Consider the following 18956-nt stretch of genomic DNA (forward strand, 5'->3'; position numbering starts at 1 on the left):
TCAGTGTACTTTTGGCCATGCAAGACTTAGTGGTGCTCTTAAGATCTTGCTTTCCCCCTTTTTTGTATTAAGGAGTAGAAGGAACATGGACAACAGCTTGTAGGGTTATCCGTCTGCCTGGGTGGTTGGGTGCAGCGCAAGGCCACAGACTTGGTCCTTCTGCCAAGCTCTGGGCATGGCAGCAGGGGTTAGATGTAAAGTACCTGGACATGTTTAATGTTTTGGCTAACATATTTCTAGAATCCTTGCTAGTTACAAGTCATCTTATTGTTTTGTGAAGAGCTATTATGTAATGCCTTCATTATAATACAAATGCTAAAAAGAGATTGACAGAAAAAAAGAGTAAACCTTCATATAACTTCCTCTCCTCTCTACACAATATCTCAAGCTGCTATTACTGTAACATGCCAAAGACTCCAGAAGAGTAAAATAGGAGTGTGAAACCTGGGGTTCCTACATTGCTGCCCACGGCACAATCGACCCAAAACAAAATGCTTCACTAAAAGAGAAAATGTTGGGAATGGCTTACATAACCAACATCAAATGCACTGTCGCACTGGCAATAGCTTCACTGCTATTTTTATTTTAATTGAAGTGAGTTTAGGTACATCTTTTACTGTGCCAGATATATCAATGATCAATATGTGAATACATAAATGTTGTGTTCAATCAAGAGAAAAATTAAGTCACAGATACTCAACATTCAAATAAATTACCAATAAATATCACTTTAGTAGTCATGTTTCAAACATACCTGTTTGGTAAATGGTGGCTTCCTAGAGCAGTGCTACCACCAGGTCCTACAAACAATCTCAAACCTTCCTCTGTGGGGAAACAAAAAAATGGTGTATTAATAAAGTATTTGTGCATCCATGCACACACCTTTTCATCAATACAACATTCATAACAGATTATAACAAGCATTAGAAATGCAATCGGGCTCGGTTTTATTTGAGTTTGAGCTAATGGCATTGTAAATGCCAATGTATTGTTGCTATGTGTTATGGAGTGTGTTCATGTGGTGTGTACTGCCAGTGATCTCCTTGTGAGTGTGAGAATATTGCACCGTTACTGCCTGTGATGTTCTTCTTGCGAGTGTGAGAAGCTTGCACCTCTGCTGCCTGTGGTCTCCTTGTGAGTGTAAGAAGCTTGCACTGCTGCTGTCTGTGATGTCGTTCTTGTGAGTGGGAGAAGATTGCACCTCAGCTGCCTGTGGTCTCCTTGTGAGTGTATGCACGGTCATCGCTAGCCTGTAGATATGCACTGTCATCGCTAGCCTGTAGATATGCATTGGCTTCGCTAGCCTGTAGATATGCACCGTCATCGCTAGCTTGTAGATATGCGCTGTCATTGCTATCCTGTAGATATGCGCTGTCGTCGCTAGCCTGTAGATATGCATTATCATTGCTAGCCTGTAGATATGCACTGTCATCGCTAGCCTGTAGATATGCACTGTCATCGCTAGCCTGTAGATATGCTCTGTCATCGCTAGCCTGTAGATATGCTCTGTCATCGCTAGCCTGTAGATATGCTCTGTCATCGCTAGCCTGTAGATAGGCACTGTTATCGCTAGCCTGTAGATATGCACTGTCATCGGTAGCCTGTAGATATGAAGTGTCATCACTGGCCTGTAATTATGCACTGTCATTGCTAGCCTATATGCACTGTCATCGCTAGCCTGTAGATATGCATTGTCATCGCTAGCCCATAAATATGCATTGTCATCACTAGCCTGTAGATGTGTACAGTCATCGCTAGCCTGATGATATGCACTGTCATCGCTAGCCTGTAGATATGCACTGTCATCGCTAGCCTGTAGATATGCATTGGCTTCACTAGCCTGTAGATATGCACTGTCATCGCTAGCCTGTAGATATGCGCTGACATCGCTAGCCTGTAGATATGCTCTGTCATTGCTAGCCTGTAGATATGCACTGTCATCGCTAGCCTGTAGATATGCATTGGCTTCACTAGCCTGTAGATATGCACCGTCATCGCTAGCCTGTAGATATGCACTGTCATCGCTAGCTTGTAGATATGCGCTGTCATTGCTATCCTGTAGATATGCGCTGTCGTCGCTAGCCTGTAGATATGCATTATCATCGCTAGCCTGTAGATATGCACTGTCATCGCTAGCCTGTAGATATGCATTGGCTTAAAAAGCCTGTAGATATGCACTGTCATCGCTAGCCTGTAGATATTCTCTGTCATCGCTAGCCTGTAGATATGCATTGTCATCGCTAGCCTGTAGATATGCACTGTCATCGCTAGCCTGTAGATATGCACTGTCATCGGAAGCCTGTAGATCTGCTCTGTCATCGCTAGCCTGTAGATATGCTCTGTCATCGCTAGCCTGTAGATATGCAGTCATCGCTAGCCTGTAGATATGCACTGTCATTGCTAGCCTGTAGATATGCATTGGCTTCACTAGCCTGTAGATATGCACTGTCATTGCTAGCCTGTAGATCTGCTCTGTCATCGCTAGCCTGTAGATCTGCTCTGTCATCGCTAGCCTGTAGATATGCACTGTCATCGCTAGCCTGTAGATATGCACTGGCTTCACTAGCCTGTAGATATGCACTGTCATCGCTAGCCTGTAGATATGCTCGGTCATCGCTAGCCTGTAGATATGCTCTGTGATCGCTAGCCTGTAGATATGCACTGTCATCGCTAGCCTGTAGATACGCATTGGCTTCACAAGCCTGTAGATATGCACTGTCATCGCTAGCCTGTAGATATGCTGTCATCGCTATCCTGTAGATATGCATTGTCATCGTTAGCCTGTAGATATGCATTGGCTTCACTAGCCTGTAGATATGCACTGTCATCGCTAGCCTGTAGATATGCATTGGCTTCACAAGCCTGTAGATATGCATTATCATCGCTAGCCTGTAGATATGCACTGTCATTGCTATCCTGTAGATATGCGCTGTCATCGCTAGCCTGTAGATATGCATTATCATCGCTAGCCTGTAGATATGCACTGTCATCGCTAGCCTGTAGATATGCTCTGTCATCGCTAGCCTGTAGATATGCACTGTCATCGCTAGCCTGTAGATATGCATTGGCTTCACAAGCCTGTAGATATGCATTATCATCGCTAGCCTGTAGATATGCGCTGTCATTGCTATCCTGTAGATATGCGCTGTCATCGCTAGCCTGTAGATATGCATTATCATCGCTAGCCTGTTGATATGCACTGTCATCGCTAGCCTGTAGATATGCTCTGTCATCGCTAGCCTGTAGATATGCACTGTCATCGCTAGCCTGTATATATGCATTGGCTTCACTAGCCTGTAGATATGCACTGTCATCGCTAGCCTGTAGATATGCTCTGTCATCGCTAGCCTGTACATATGCACTGTCATCGCTAGCCTGTAGATATGCATTGGCTTCAAAAGCCTGTAGATATGCACTGTCATCGCTAGCCTGTAGATATGCATTGGCTTCAAAAGCCTGTAGATATGCACTGTCATCGCTAGCCTGTAGATATGCTCTGTCATCGCTAGCCTGTAGATATGCATTGTCATCACTAGCCTGTAAATATGCACTGTCATTGCTAGCCTGTAGATATGCACTGTCATCGCTAGCCTGTAGATATGCACTGTCATCGCTAGCCTGTAGATATGCACTGTCATCGCTAGCCTGTAGATATGCACTGTCATCGCTAGCCTGTAGATATGCTCTGTCATCGCTAGCCTGTATATATGCATTGGCTTCACTAGCCTGTAGATATGCACCGTCATCGCTAGCCTGTAGATATGCACTGTCATCGCTAGCCTGTAGATATGCACTGTCATCGCTAGCCTGTAGATATGCTCGGTCATCGCTAGCCTGTAGATATGCACTGTCATCGCTAGCCTGTAGATATGCATTGGCTTCACTAGCCTGTAGATATGCACTGTCATCGCTAGCCTGTAGATATGCTCTGTCATCGCTAGCCTGTAGATATGCATTGTCATCGCTAGCCTGTAGATATGCATTGGCTTCACTAGCCTGTAGATATGCACTGTCATCGCTAGCCTGTAGATATGCATTGGCTTCACAAGCCTGTAGATATGCATTATCATCGCTAGCCTGTAGATATGCACTGTCATTGCTATCCTGTAGATATGCGCTGTCATCGCTAGCCTGTAGATATGCATTATCATCGCTAGCCTGTAGATATGCACTGTCATCGCTAGCCTGTAGATATGCTCTGTCATCGCTAGCCTGTAGATATGCACTGTCATCGCTAGCCTGTAGATATTCATTGGCTTCACAAGCCTGTAGATATGCATTATCATCGCTAGCCTGTAGATATGCGCTGTCATTGCTATCCTGTAGATATGCGCTGTCATTGCTATCCTGTAGATATGCGCTGTCATCGCTAGCCTGTAGATATGCATTATCATCGCTAGCCTGTAGATATGCACTGTCATCGCTAGCCTGTAGATATGCACTGTCATCGCTAGCCTGTAGATATGCATTGGCTTCACTAGCCTGTAGATATGCACTGTCATCGCTAGCCTGTAGATATGCATTGGCTTCACTAGCCTGTAGATATGCGCTGTCATTGCTATCCTGTTGATATGCGCTGTCATCGCTAGCCTGTAGATATGCATTATCATCGCTAGCCTGTAGATATGCACTGTCATCGCTATCCTGTAGATATGCACTGTCATCGCTAGCCTGTAGATATGCTCTGTCATCGCTAGCCTGTAGATATGCACTGTCATCGCTAGCCTGTAGATATGCATTGGCTTCACTAGCCTGTAGATATGCACGGTCATCGCTAGCCTGTAGATATGCACTGGCTTCACAAGCCTGTAGATATGCACTGTCATCGCTAGCCTGTAGATATGCTGTCATCGCTAGCCTGTAGATATGCACTGTCATCGCTAGCCTGTAGATATGCATTGGCTTCACTAGCCTGTAGATATGCACTGTCATCGCTAGCCTGTAGATATGCTCGGTCATCGCTAGCCTGTAGATATGCACTGTCATCGCTAGCCTGTAGATATGCATTGGCTTCACTAGCCTGTAGATATGCACTGTCATCGCTAGCCTGTAGATATGCACTGTCATCTCTAGCCTGTAGCTATGCTCTGTCATCGCTAGCCTGTAGATATTCACTGTCATCGCTAGCCTGTAGATATGCATTGGCTTCACAAGCCTGTAGATATGCACTGTCATCGCTAGCCTGTAGATATGCTCTGTCATCGCTAGCCTGTAGATATGCACTGTCATCGCTAGCCTGTAGATATGCATTGGCTTCACTAGCCTGTAGATATGCACTGTCATCGCTAGCCTGTAGATATGCTCGGTCATCGCTAGCCTGTAGATATGCACTGTCATCGCTAGCCTGTAGATATGCATTGGCTTCACTAGCCTGTAGATATGCACTGTCATCGCTAGCCTGTAGATATTCTCTGTCATCGCTAGCCTGTAGATATGCATTGTCATCGCTAGCCTGTAGATATGCACTGTCATCGCTAGCCTGTAGATATGCACTGTCATCGGAAGCCTGTAGATCTGCTCTGTCATCGCTAGCCTGTAGATATGCTCTGTCATCGCTAGCCTGTAGATATGCAGTCATCGCTAGCCTGTAGATATGCACTGTCATTGCTAGCCTGTAGATATGCATTGGCTTCACTAGCCTGTAGATATGCACTGTCATTGCTAGCCTGTAGATCTGCTCTGTCATCGCTAGCCTGTAGATCTGCTCTGTCATCGCTAGCCTGTAGATATGCACTGTCATCGCTAGCCTGTAGATATGCACTGGCTTCACTAGCCTGTAGATATGCACTGTCATCGCTAGCCTGTAGATATGCTCTGTGATCGCTAGCCTGTAGATATGCTCTGTGATCGCTAGCCTGTAGATATGCACTGTCATCGCTAGCCTGTAGATATGCATTGGCTTCACAAGCCTGTAGATATGCACTGTCATTGCTAGCCTGTAGATATGCTGTCATCGCTATCCTGTAGATATGCATTGTCATCGTTAGCCTGTAGATATGCATTGGCTTCACTAGCCTGTAGATATGCACTGTCATCGCTAGCCTGTAGATATGCATTGGCTTCACAAGCCTGTAGATATGCATTATCATCGCTAGCCTGTAGATATGCACTGTCATTGCTATCCTGTAGATATGCGCTGTCATCGCTAGCCTGTAGATATGCATTATCATCGCTAGCCTGTAGATATGCACTGTCATCGCTAGCCTGTAGATATGCTCTGTCATCGCTAGCCTGTAGATATGCACTGTCATCGCTAGCCTGTAGATATGCATTGGCTTCACAAGCCTGTAGATATGCATTATCATCGCTAGCCTGTAGATATGCGCTGTCATTGCTATCCTGTAGATATGCGCTGTCATCGCTAGCCTGTAGATATGCATTATCATCGCTAGCCTGTTGATATGCACTGTCATCGCTAGCCTGTAGATATGCTCTGTCATCGCTAGCCTGTAGATATGCACTGTCATCGCTAGCCTGTATATATGCATTGGCTTTACTAGCCTGTAGATATGCACTGTCATCGCTAGCCTGTAGATATGCTCTGTCATCGCTAGCCTGTAGATATGCACTGTCATCGCTAGCCTGTAGATATGCATTGGCTTCAAAAGCCTGTAGATATGCACTGTCATCGCTAGCCTGTAGATATGCATTGGCTTCAAAAGCCTGTAGATATGCACTGTCATCGCTAGCCTGTAGATATGCTCTGTCATCGCTAGCCTGTAGATATGCATTGTCATCACTAGCCTGTAAATATGCACTGTCATCGCTAGCCTGTAGATATGCACTGTCATCGCTAGCCTGTAGATATGCACTGTCATCGCTAGCCTGTAGATATGCACTGTCATCGCTAGCCTGTAGATATGCACTGTCATCGCTAGCCTGTAGATATGCTCTGTCATCGCTAGCCTGTATATATGCATTGGCTTCACTAGCCTGTAGATATGCACTGTCATCGCTAGCCTGTAGATATGCACTGTCATCGCTAGCCTGTAGATATGCTCTGTCATCGCTAGCCTGTAGATATGCACTGTCATCGCTAGCCTGTAGATATGCATTGGCTTCACTAGCCTGTAGATATGCACTGTCATCGCTAGCCTGTAGATATGCTCTGTCATCGCTAGCCTGTAGATATGCATTGTCATCGCTAGCCTGTAGATATGCATTGGCTTCACTAGCCTGTAGATATGCACTGTCATCGCTAGCCTGTAGATATGCATTGGCTTCACAAGCCTGTAGATATGCATTATCATCGCTAGCCTGTAGATATGCACTGTCATTGCTATCCTGTAGATATGCGCTGTCATCGCTAGCCTGTAGATATGCATTATCATCGCTAGCCTGTAGATATGCACTGTCATCGCTAGCCTGTAGATATGCTCTGTCATCGCTAGCCTGTAGATATGCACTGTCATCGCTAGCCTGTAGATATTCATTGGCTTCACAAGCCTGTAGATATGCATTATCATCGCTAGCCTGTAGATATGCGCTGTCATTGCTATCCTGTAGATATGCGCTGTCATTGCTATCCTGTAGATATGCGCTGTCATCGCTAGCCTGTAGATATGCATTATCATCGCTAGCCTGTAGATATGCACTGTCATCGCTAGCCTGTAGATATGCACTGTCATCGCTAGCCTGTAGATATGCATTGGCTTCACTAGCCTGTAGATATGCACTGTCATCGCTAGCCTGTAGATATGCATTGGCTTCACTAGCCTGTAGATATGCGCTGTCATTGCTATCCTGTTGATATGCGCTGTCATCGCTAGCCTGTAGATATGCATTATCATCGCTAGCCTGTAGATATGCACTGTCATCGCTATCCTGTAGATATGCACTGTCATCGCTAGCCTGTAGATATGCTCTGTCATCGCTAGCCTGTAGATATGCACTGTCATCGCTAGCCTGTAGATATGCATTGGCTTCACTAGCCTGTAGATATGCACGGTCATCGCTAGCCTGTAGATATGCACTGGCTTCACAAGCCTGTAGATATGCACTGTCATCGCTAGCCTGTAGATATGCTCTGTCATCGCTAGCCTGTAGATATGCACTGTCATCGCTAGCCTGTAGATATGCATTGGCTTCACTAGCCTGTAGATATGCACTGTCATCGCTAGCCTGTAGATATGCTCGGTCATCGCTAGCCTGTAGATATGCACTGTCATCGCTAGCCTGTAGATATGCATTGGCTTCACTAGCCTGTAGATATGCACTGTCATCGCTAGCCTGTAGATATGCACTGTCATCTCTAGCCTGTAGCTATGCTCTGTCATCGCTAGCCTGTAGATATTCACTGTCATCGCTAGCCTGTAGATATGCATTGGCTTCACAAGCCTGTAGATATGCACTGTCATCGCTAGCCTGTAGATATGCTCTGTCATCGCTAGCCTGTAGATATGCACTGTCATCGCTAGCCTGTAGATATGCATTGGCTTCACTAGCCTGTAGATATGCACTGTCATCGCTAGCCTGTAGATATGCTCGGTCATCGCTAGCCTGTAGATATGCACTGTCATCGCTAGCCTGTAGATATGCATTGGCTTCACTAGCCTGTAGATATGCACTGTCATCACTAGCCTGTAGATATGCACTGTCATCGCTAGCCTGTAGCTATGCTCTGTCATCGCTAGCCTGTAGATATGCACTGTCATCGCTAGCCTGTAGATATGCATTGGCTTCACTAGCCTGTAGATATGCGCTGTCATTGCTATCCTGTTGATATGCGCTGTCATCGCTAGCCTGTAGATATGCATTGGCTTCACTAGCCTGTAGATATGCACTGTCATCGCTAGCCTGTAGATATGCTCTGTTATCGCTAGCCTGTAGATATGCACTGTCATCGCTAGCCTGTAGATATGCTCTGTCATCGCTAGCCTGTAGATATGCATTGTCATCGATAGCCTGTAGATATGCACTGTTATCGCTAGCCTGTAGATATGCACTGTCATCGGTAGCCTGAAGATATGAAGTGTCATCACTGGCCTGTAATTATGCACTGTCATTGCTAGCCTATATGCACTGTCATCGCTAGCCTGTAGATATGCATTGTCATCCTCACTACTGTGTGTGTGAGAAAAACGTACGTAAAAATCAACTCAAGGTGATGGCAAATAAAACACGCCGCAATCTACATCGCTGTTTTTGTTTATTGCGAAAATCTCTGTTAAACTCTACCATATTGTTTTATTTTAAAAGACACGCGGATTGGCGAGGCAAGGGTGCTTGTATGCGAGGTATCTTAAAAAAAAATCAACTGTGACTGCCCTTGAAGCTACAGGAAAATTCTTTCCATTATCTCCGCCGTGAACGCGGCACTCTGACAGCTCCTAATTAAAATGAATGGACTGCCGTGCGCGAAAGGTAAATGTTAAACGCGCGCATGATACATGCAATGCAATGGTGAACGCACTCACACCATCTGGAATGCATTACACGGGCACTCTGACAGCTCCTAATTAAGATTAATCACTCTGCCGTGCTCGTTCTCGGACAGAATATGCCACATCGGGCACGCGTAAATTACATATAGCCTATCACGTCAACGCTACTAAATACACAGCACAGCGAAGACGAATCACTAGGCAGATGCCATAAAAAACTAAGGAATGTGCCAGCCGGACCCCTTTCTGTCTTTTTTTTTTTGAACGCATAAGAGCTCGGAAGCTCCGCCCCCCACTTCGTGGAGGCCTAGGCCCGAGCCCTAAAAAAGCAGTCCCCAGAATGAAAAAAGTACATATAGTAAAATACATTCTTACCGGCAAAACACGCAAAATCCTCTTGACCTCATTTCTTAAATAAAGAACCCAAAAAACAAAAAAAAAACTCCTCAGCTCACACGGAGAGTCTACAGCAATGCACTAAATGACACACTCAGCACCATAAACCAATATGCATAAAACACCCAGAATTAATTCAGCCTTCCGAGATCACTGCTGCGATGAACATCAATCAATTAATAGGACTGAGTAGAGAGGATTTTTTAAACAGTATTTTATTGTTTTCATAGTTACATAAACAATCTGTTGACTTCTGCGACATGGCTTTAAACAGGTTTTTCGATGTTACATAAGATAAAGGCCTTACTGAATGTTAATATGTGTGCGTTGACAGTATAGGGCCTAGGAAGCAATCCTACTAAGTCTATCGAGAGATTTTAAAAATGGAACAGTTAACAAAAACTGGGCTTGATTTACATCTTTTCCGAGGCTCACATTAACAGGGCACACCATGAAATGCCCAGTCTCTAACACTCTTTCCTAAATATGGCAGTTCAAATACGGCTATAAGGAAAGATTACCTTGCAAGTGTTGTCCTGTAGGAACGTAGCGGTAAGCTTCTATGCACTTCCAAGGTTTTGAACCAAAAGCTTTGTCCACTGTCCTGTGTAACAAAATAGCTGACAAGTGCACTCCATAGAGTGTGACCCACTTGTGGGACACCCCCGCGCCGCACGGCCACCAGCTGCTGCGTGTGCCCCCCTGCTGTGCCCTCTGCCTCGCTGCCAGCCGCGCTGCCGGCTGACCCTGCTGTCGTTGCTCTGCTCTGTTCTGTTTTTACAATCCTTTGTGCCTGTTTTTTCCCCTCGTTGTTTTTGCCAGTGCTAAGTGTTATTTTGACCTTCTTTTGTGCTTGTAGTACGTAGCTCTGCCCGTGTTAGCGTGTTATTGATTGTCATTTGTGCTTGTTTCCCCCGTAGTCGCTGCCCGCTCGCCTTCGTGTTTCCCGCCTTCCTCGCCGCCCCCCGCTTCCCGCCACCACCGCCGACCCCGCCCCTTTTTTCCTTCTGTTCCCTCCCCGCTCCCGCCTCCCAGCTGCTCCGCCCACCCGCGCACTTCGCCTTAAATGGCGACCGTGCGAACGCGCAGCGTTGACGCGCAGCGGGCGCGCCGATTGTGCGCCGAAGGCGCGCCAAAGGTAAGCCCGTCTGCTCCCGTCCGCGCCTGGACCGCGCCCAGTGCCAGGACCCCTGGCCCCCACCGACGGAAACCGACCCGACGAACCTACAACGCCGCCGATCTCATCGCACTCAACACCGGCCGCATCCCAGGATGTCATCGAGCCGCCCCGAAGCACACCCACGGACCCTTCAGCTGCCACGCCTGTAAGTTCACCTGCATCCGGACCTTCCCTGCACCCGCCAAGCCGAACACCAGCAGCAACCACCTCAAGTGCATCCTGCTCAACACCCGCTACGTCCACAGACACGCCATCGAACTCTGGAACCTCCTCGACACCACCGCCCCTGACGTTGCCTTCCTCACCGAGACCTGGATGAACGCCTCCTCAGCCCCCGACATCGCCATCGCCATCCCAGAGGGCTACAAGATCATCCGGAGAGACCGCACCGCCAACCAGACGGGAGGAGGCATCGCCATCATCCACAGAGACACCATCCGCATCACGACCAACACCGACGACACCCTAACCACCGCTGAACACCTGCACTTCCAGATCCACACCAACCTCAGAGGCACCCTGATCTACCGACCCCCGGGGCCACGCACACGATTCAGCGAGGACATCGCCGACTTCGTCAGCCCGCATGCCCTTCCCTCCGCCGACTACATCCTCCTGGGGGACCTCAACTTCCACCTGGAGAACAACAGCGACCGCAACACCATCAGCCTGCTCGACAACCTCGCCAACCTCGGACTCAAGCAGCTGGTGTCCACCCCCACCCACCTCGCCGGACACACACTCGACGCCGTCTTCTCATCTAGCAAAGACGTCACCTTCAGCCACGCAACAGGACTCCACTGGACGGACCACAGCTGCGTCCACTTCACCTTCAGAAGAACGACGATCCACCACCACCAGCAACAGGTTGCCCGAAGAAGCTGGAACAAGATCACAGCCGACCAGCTCACCGCTTCCCTGAACCAGCACCCTCCCGCCAGCTCAGCGAACCCAAGCCAGGCCGCCGACAACCTCACGAAGTGGATCAACAACTGCGCGGACGAACTCGCCCCTCTGAGAACCCCACCCAGCAGACCCTGCAGCAGAAAAACACCATGGTTCACCGACGAACTCAAGAGCTCCAAGAAGAACTGTCGAGCCCTCGAGAAAGTCTGGAGAAGGGAACCAACTACGGACAACATGACCACCCTCAAGCTCGCCACCCGGAAACACCACCAACTGATCCGCGCCACCAAGAAAAATACATACAAGGACCGACTGGACAACAACGCACACAACTGCAAGGAACTCTTCAACATCGTGAAAGAGCTCTCCAACCCCAACGCCGGAAACAATGACATCACCCCGTCGCAAGACCTCTGCAACTCCCTCGCGTCCTACTTCCACAACAAGATCACGGACATACACAACAGCTTCAGCAACCAACCAACGCAAGCCACAACCGCAACAACGCCACCCACCACCACCCTCCGCACCTGGACTCCGATCAGCACCGAAGACACCTTCCGCACAATGAACTCCATCCATTCCGGATCTCCGACTGACCCCTGCCCTCACCACGTCTTCAACAAGGCCGACGCTGTCATCGCACCCCACCTGCGGGACATCATCAACACCTCCTTCGACACCGCCACCTTCCCTGAGAGCTGGAAGCACACCGAACTCAGCGCTCTCCTCAAGAAACCCACAGCAGACCCCACCGACCTCAAGAACTACCGTCCCATCTCGCTCCTCCCGTTCCCGGCCAAAGTCATCGAGAAGACCGTCAACAAACAGCTGGCCGCCTTCCTCGAGACGAATGGATCCCTCGACCCCTCACAGTCGGGCTTCCGAGCGAACCACAGCACCGAGACCGCCCTCATCGCTGCCACCGATGACCTTCGAACCCTGATGGACAACGGAGAAACAGCGGCCCTCATCCTCCTGAACCTCCGCGGCTTTCGACACTGTCTGCCACCGCACCCTAGTACAGCGCCTCGGCAACATCGGAATCCAGGACAAGGCACTGGAATGGATCACCTCCTTCCTCGACGGAAGAACACAGAGAGTCCGCCTACCACCGTACAAGTCAGAGGCCACCAAAGTCATCTGCGGCGTCCCTCAAGGATCCTCACTGAGCCCCACCCTCTTCAACGTCTACATGAGCCCCCTCGCGGCCATCGTACGCCAACACAACCTCAACATAATCTCCTACGCCGACGACACCCAGCTGATCCTCTCCCTGACCAACGACCCCGCCGCCGCCAGAGCCAACCTGCACGAAGGGATGAGAGATGTAGCCGAATGGATGACGACCAGCCGCCTGAAACTGAACTCGGACAAGACGGAGGTCCTCATCCTGGGCTCCTCGCCCTCCGCCTGGGACGACTCCTGGTGGCCCCCCGCCCTAGGCACCGCACCCAAACCAACGGACCACGCACGCAACCTGGGCTTCATCCTGGACTCCTCCCTCTCCATGACCAGACAAGTAAACGCCGTCTCCTCGTCTTGCTTCAACATCCTGCGCATGCTACGTAAGATCTTCCGGTGGATCCCCACCGAGACAAGGCAGACGGTCACCCAGGCCCTCGTCACCAGCCGACTGGACTACGGCAACGCCCTCTACGCCGGAACCACGCCAAGCTCCAGAAGAGACTCCAGCGGATCCAGAACGCCTCGGCCAGACTCATCCTCGACATCCCCCGACGCAGCCACATCTCCGGACACCTGAGAGATCTGCACTGGCTCCCGATCAACAAGAGAATCACCTTCCGTCTCCTCACCCACGCGCACAAAGCCCTACACGACCAAGGCCCGAGCTACCTCAACAACCGGATCAACTTCTACACTCCCAAGCGCCTCCTCAGATCAACCAACCACGCCCTCGCCGCCGTCCCCCGCATCCGAAGAGCAACAACAGGAGGAAGGTCCTTCTCCTACCTGGCCGCCAAGACCTGGAACTCACTCCCGACCGACCTGCGCCTGACCCAAGACCACCTCTCCTTCAGGAAGAAGCTCAAGACCTGGCTGTTCGAGCAGTAACGGCACCCCCCCCCCCCCCCACCCAGCGCCTTGAGACCCTACGGGTGAGTAGTGCGCTCTATAAATGACCTGATTGATTGATTGATAGAGCAGCATGCTTACGAAAGGTTTGGGGCTGGGTTAGATGGGCGGACTGGTTGCCAGAGGGAAGCTGAATTATAGAGTTCCGACTTCAATCTGATGGCACAATAAGGGAGGCGAGGGAAATGGAGTCAGAAAACAGCATCATCTGAATCAGAGGCCTATGTTCCTCTGGGATTCACAGGCTGCATGACAAAGATATTGTGTTTGACCCTGAGGACTAAGAAGTCCTCATGTATCACGGTTAGGGTAATTTGGTGCAGTCGAAATTAATATACTGTTACAATCGTTATTTCCAGACTGCACCTCTATTTTAACCCCTAGGAGAATATCTCATCTCTACAGAGAAAGCTAGATGAACAAGTTACTTACCTTCAGTAATGCTCTTTTTGGTGGATACTCTATCCACAGATTCCTCTCTTTTTTAGAATATTCCATGGCCCAAGACTGGATCTGGAATAATTAAACAGAACTGCTCCAGCGTGCTGGTAGGAGGCGCTGTGTGTCTCTACTTTGACTTCGTTCCACCCCGGAAGTGACAATGGAGCTGCACAATGGGTAAGCACCACCTATGCGTGGTGACGCCAGTTCCTTTGTGAACTCAGTCAGTGCCCTTGGACGCAGAAGTAACAGTGTGCAGATATCTAATTTGGGACCTTTTAAAATAGGGAAAAGCGACCATTCCACAGAATGGAGAGGAGGGAAGGTAGTGAGGAATCTGTGGTTAGATAAAGCAGCAACCAGAAATAGCATTTCCAACTTATTCTTCTGATGGATACTTCTAACCTCTGATTCCTCAACTTTAGAATAGATACAGAAGCAGTACTTTCCACGGTGCAGGGTCTGTGGAATAGCTGATACCAAAAGGTTTGGCAGGACTGAACTGGTGAAATGCCCTTCCTTTCGGACCTAGCAGTCAAGGCAGTAGAACTTTGTGAACGCGTATATCGGTGCCAACGACAGAGCCCGAAAGATGTCAAAGATAGGCACAGTGGTAGCAGCCCTAGCCCTGGTGGAAGAGCCCTCAGCCCCACTGGTGGTTATTCCTTGGCCAATGCATAGCAGATTTTGACGCAGAGGACTATCCACCTTGACAAAGTCCTATTCTGCTTTGCCTCACCACATATAACCCCACAAAGAGCTGACCGTTCATCCGATGGTCCTTGGTGAGATCAATGGTAAAATATTAAACCTTTCTCTAGGTCCCGATGGTGGAGTCTACCATCCTGATTCGAGAGTTGAGGTGGGGCATAACGAGTTGGAAGTGTGGGAATGTCCAACAGGAAAAGTAGATATCTTTAGGCCAAAAGGCAGCATTGCTCTTCAGCACACTTTGTCTGGGAAAAAGGTAGTTTAAGGCAGCTGCATTGAGAGAGCTTGGAGTTCACTCACAGGAAGAGCCAAAGTCACTGCAACCAGAGACACACACTTTAGATTTAGGAGATGTAGTGGACCGCTATGCATGGGTTCAAATGGCATGCACACAAAGAAAGTGAGGACCAAATTAAGATCCCATTGTGTAATAAAAAAGGGTTTGGGGTAAATAAGCGAGTCAAACCGTTTAGACACCTCATGACCGAGTGTGATTTGAACAAGGACGACTGGTCCAGAAAACATAAAAAGGCTGACAACCATTAATCGATACCCAGCAAGTCTTTTCTGAGCCAGGGATAAAACAAATGAGACAGACAGCTTGGGCTGTACTGGGTCAGTTCTGGGTGTGCCACACCAGGCCACAAATGTGTCCCAATTCCTGGCATCGACAGACTTTATAGAGGGGTGCCGTTCAGCAAGAATGACATCCACAACTTCAAATCAAACCAATTCAACTGTTGCTGCTCAATCTCCACGCATAGAGGTGCAGATTGTGCAGGCTCGGGTGCAAGACCCTGCCGTGCTCCTGTGCCGTGCTCCTGTGACAGGAGATCCTACCAAAGCAGAAGCCTGAACTGAGGACAGACGCTCATGCCCAGAGGGTCTGGGTACCACACTCTCCTTGTCCAATCCCGAACCACTACAATGACCTACTCTCTGTTGTTCCTGATCACCTTTATAACTCAAGGCATTAAAGGCAGTGGCGGAAAAGCTTACAGGAGTGCCATTCTCCATATCAAGAACCCTTCACAGAGAGGAAGCCTTCTTGGAAACTCCAGCATGCAAACGTTTTGACATAACGCCTTCTCGGCGGTAGCAAGAAGATATAGCCAGGGTTCTCTACATTGATGGAGGATGCCTAGTGCAATCTTGGAAGGTAGCCGCCATTCCTGATTCGCCAAGTACCTCTGGCTGAGTTTATCCACCCTGGCCTTCAGAGATCCCACTAGGTGTTTCTCGGCCAGGGAAATGGTCTGGTGTTCCAGACAGTTCCAAAGACAAAGTGTCCCCTGCACAGGACCCTGGTCCAAACCCTGCCCTTTTTGTTGCAGTAGCACATGACGGAGTTGTTGTTTGAGAGACCATGAACCAACCTCCCTTTGATGGACGGAAGGAAGGCTTTGGCCCCACAACTCCAACAGGCTGATAGGGATACGGGTGTCTGCTGAAGACCAGGGTCCTCTGATTGATCGCCACCTCTCCCAGATGACATCTCCATCCTAGCAGTGATCTGTTACCCTCGACAACTCTGTGTGGGGCAGAGAGAGAAGCCCAATTGCGGTTGAGCCAAGACTGCAAGTCTCTTGCATTCTTCTCTGACACCTTGATGGAATTCGAGAGGAGTCTTTGATAGCGGGCCCACTGAGACTAAGTTCCATTGGAGAGCCTGCATATGCCATCTGGTACAGTCGAGGAGCACGATGTTCAGATGCCAAAAGCCTCAGAGGCACTCTCACTGAGACCTAGGACAGAGGCTGAATCATCAGGATCATTGTCTAAATGTCCTGGACTTCTAGTAGTGAGCAGGCATGAAAGAGCACTGAATCCAGGATGGCTCCAAAAAATAGGAGCTTCTGCAAAGGAGGTCAGGTGTAGTTAATGCAGGTTGCTAGTGAACCCCAACAATGTCAGGAGGCCCGATTCGTCTGGAGGTGGGCTATTAAGCACTATGTTCATCTCACTTTCAACAGAAAGGTAAACTGGAATCCCCACCCTCCGGAGATGTGCTGCGACTACCGCCATCATCTCTGTAAACACCCAAGAGAGTGTCCCTTGGGTGTACAAGTATCATCTGTGGGACTGTCGAATGGGTACATGAAAGTAGGTGTCCTGCAGGTCCAAAGCAACCATATAGTTACCTAGATCCAGGGCAGACAGAAATTGCAAAATCCTAGGGCAACTTAAATATACTAAAAAAATGCAACAATGGTTCATACATACACATAAAGGGACATACACATTTTTATAAACAATTACTAAAGTTGATTTTATTAGAGTGATACAATAAATATGAGTAATAAAATTATCCACAAGCATACTTCATTCATATCAGCAGTCACTCTGACAACATATTCTAAAAAAAAAAAAAAATTGAAAAGTACAGAAAATGCATAAACGTGGCCTATGACAATCCACAGTAGAGTGTCTATTGATTTTTCATCATGCATAATATATGGTCCTCATCGCCTATTCTCTCTATGTAGCATATTATATCGTCATGTATAGCAATAACCAATAATATTGAACAGTATCCAATATCAGATAAATATTGATTCATTCAGACTGCAATCGGTGGCTGAAACCTAGATGCTATCTACGTGCGTTTCTGCACAAGAGTGTCTTCCTCAGGAAAAGCCACATATAGTTTTAAAGAATATCTAAATTTGTGGACCCACTTGAGTCTGATGGTGAAGCCAGAAGGGAGTCCTATGGGACACTATGTATAAGAATATATCTTACAACTTTCTATGATGATTGATGCGCAGATGTGTAGCGTTGGGTTATGCCTACATTTGGCAAAACTCGGTCCCAAGAGACTAGCTCTCTAGAAGTTCAGATTATATAATTGTAGTAAGAATGGACCAAGAATATTTTATTTATAGATCGGAGATACTTGACGCACTCACAATATAATGCATGTTCATGTCTTAATGGTTTGGAGACTACGGAAAAAGATAGCCACACGATAATCCAGATTCAAAGGAAGTCCGCAGCCAGACGCCGTCTGAACAACCAGGGCAGACAGAACCTGAGCCAGCATGAGCCTCTTGAATCTGTCCTTCTGCCAGAAGATTAGCACAAGGAAATAGCTGGAGTAAAAGCCAGTCCCTATTTTTCTTGGGTTGGGTTTTTTCTAGCACTTCTTTAGACAAGAGTCTGCACTTCTTGGAGCAAGATGAACAGGTGTCCCACTGAAAAATGTTCTTATGTGAGTGAAATATGTGGTTAGGCATAAAGGAATGGCAGGGCATAGCCTCTTTGGACGATCTGGAAGTCCACATGTCAGAGGTTATACTTTTCCACCCTTGCAGCAAATATCTGATCCTTGTCCCCAAAGGGTGGTCGTGTGCCACCAAGGACAAACTAAAGCAGTTTGGAGTTTAATGCTGTGTGTGTAGGTGTATGGTCAGTTCTTTTGCCCGTGATGGCATTAACCTTGTGTGCTTGATCCTGTCCTAAACAGGTCCGGGATGCCTGTTGTGAGGGTAGTGGGCTTTGGTGTTGGTGGTACACCAACCACCTGGCTTAGCCTCCAGAGGGGTGAAACTATTGAGGGTACTGTCTCACACAGGTAGAAAGAATGCAGCATGGCCTGGCTTTCTTTAAAATATGTGAATGCTGAGTCAGCCTTCTGGCCAAACAGGTGTGACCCACTCACTGAATGACATGTCAATCAAGGAGGTTTGCATGCCCCCAGAGAAGCTTGTTTCTCTTCCAGGGGATACTCATTAATAGTCATAAGCACTGAATACTCTACGGCCGTGAGCGGGAATCCAGAACATATAACAATATACATATATATGTGTAAATATACAATAATTAGTACATAGTACTAAACC

The 18956-nt window shown here is 48.1% G+C and overlaps 1 protein-coding gene across 1 annotated transcript in view; it reads right to left on the reverse strand.

The window, feature by feature from the left end:
* Positions 1–18956, reverse strand: part of EEIG2 (EEIG family member 2) — a 494462-nt gene that overhangs the window by 50883 nt on the left and 424623 nt on the right. Inside the window, exon 10 of the mRNA XM_078668430.1 lies at positions 755–824. Within this exon, the coding sequence (XP_078524556.1) occupies positions 755–824 (70 nt within the window). The remainder of the gene's footprint in view (positions 1–754; positions 825–18956) is intronic.

This window comes from Lissotriton helveticus, chromosome 1_2 (assembly GCF_964261635.1).
Source record: "Lissotriton helveticus chromosome 1_2, aLisHel1.1, whole genome shotgun sequence".
NCBI classification, from domain to species: Eukaryota; Metazoa; Chordata; class Amphibia; order Caudata; family Salamandridae; genus Lissotriton; species Lissotriton helveticus.